The sequence below is a fragment of the Mandrillus leucophaeus genome, unplaced genomic scaffold (genome assembly GCF_000951045.1).
Source record: "Mandrillus leucophaeus isolate KB7577 unplaced genomic scaffold, Mleu.le_1.0 Scaffold24, whole genome shotgun sequence".
NCBI lineage: Eukaryota > Metazoa > Chordata > Mammalia > Primates > Cercopithecidae > Mandrillus > Mandrillus leucophaeus.
The window spans coordinates 3792926-3794508 of NW_012102476.1; the positions used below are offsets into that span (position 1 = coordinate 3792926).

General features: G+C 59.0%; 1 protein-coding gene across 1 annotated transcript in view; it reads right to left on the reverse strand.

Moving 5' to 3' along the window:
* The window catches only part of ZNF668 (zinc finger protein 668), a 10476-nt gene extending 8893 nt beyond the window's left edge, over positions 1-1583 (reverse strand). The window contains exons 1-3 of the mRNA XM_011982553.1: positions 1524-1583; positions 1190-1301; positions 431-1099 (exon numbers count right to left, since the gene is read on the reverse strand). Of these exons, the coding sequence (XP_011837943.1) occupies positions 431-1099; positions 1190-1221 (701 nt within the window). The 5' untranslated portion in view covers positions 1222-1301; positions 1524-1583. The remainder of the gene's footprint in view (positions 1-430; positions 1100-1189; positions 1302-1523) is intronic.

The following is a 1583-nucleotide window of genomic DNA, read 5'->3' on the forward strand; positions in this document are numbered from 1 at the left end:
AAGCGATCCTCCTGCCTCCTCCCAAAGGGTTGGAATTATAGGCGTGAGCTATTGTACCCAGCCTAGAAACGTGTCATTAATGTAGAGGCTGAGAAAAAAAAAAAAAAAATGACCGAGATAAACCTAGCCCCACTCACAGCTCCTGGTCTCCACCAAAGACCCTCAGAACTGCCCAACTCCAAACCCCACCCTTTCCAGCTGGCTTGGAATGGAGGCCAATCTGACCCAATCCCATTATCAGGGCTCCACCTCGAGGCAGTCGCCACCTCTGCCCAATCACGGACATCAATTTCTCCCACATGCCTAGCCCCTCCCCTTGGATCTGCCCCACCCACCTTCCCATTGGCTCACTTTACCCTGAGACTCAACCCCAGGCCCCATTGGCTGCAGCAACGCTATCGCGTCGCCCCGCCCGGGAAGGCACCCTCACCGCTCATGGTTGCGCAGGTCCTTTAGCTCGGCGTAGGCTTTGCCACAACGCTCACAGCTGTAGGGCCGCAGGCCAGCGTGAGTACGCCGGTGCTTGCGGAACACTGAAGGGTCAGCAAAGCTCTTGCCGCAGTCAGCGCAGGCATAGGGCCGCTCGCCCGTGTGGCCGCGCTGGTGGATCTTGAGCTTGGAGAGTGCGCCATAGGCCTTGGGGCAGTGCGCACAGCGGAAGGGCAGTTCGCCAGCATGGGAGGCCAGGTGCACGCGCAGGCACACGGGCTGCATGAATCGGCGGCCGCACTCGGGGCACGGAAAGGGCTTCTCCCCCGTGTGACTGCGCCCGTGGCTGCGCAGCTCGGGTGCCGTCTTGTAGGCCTTGGGGCACAGCGGACACGCATAGGGCCTAGGCTTAGCCGCGGAGCCTGCCACCTTGTCCCCACTGGCTTCCTCTGCCTTAGCTTCTGTCTCCGGCTTTGGCTTCACCTCAGCCACCTCCTCAGAGCAGTCTGCTGGCCCATGTGTGGCAGCGTGGCGCGCTGCCCTGGGCGCATTTGGAAATGTCTTGGTACAGGACAGGCACTTGTAGCGGCGGCCGGAGCGCTTGTAGCCGGGGGCTGGGGACCGGGCCTCTGCAGCCTCCACTTCCATGGCCTTGGTGAATGGAGTTTCCCTGCAAGAGAAGCAAAGTTAGACCAAAGCCACATACCTGCACCACTCTTCAAGGCCTCAGAGAGAACCCTATCTCATCTGCATTTCTCACCTCGGAACCCCCACATCCTTCCTGCCCAGCATTCCTGGCTGACACCCTGCGTTCGTTTCCTCCCTGAACTGCTCATTGAAGAAAGGAGTTGGACCAAGTGACCGCAGAGCCACTAAGAAAGGAGGCTGGGGGTCACAAAAGATTCACCTATACTTCCCTCCTCAACCTCCGGGCTTTTCCAAACACTGTGGCATTCCCGGAGGTCCAGGTTCCATCTGTCTCACCATCTTCCTTCTTCAGCTCAGTGTCCAAGAACTATGCCAGGATCAGGATGAAGAGTGTACCCAGACGTGGGCCTGGCCTGAAGGTCTCCAAGCACCCAGAAAAGACAGACCTGGGACCAGAAAAGGGCTGAGCCAATGGGCTAAATCTGGTAGCTGGCACTGTCTGGAAG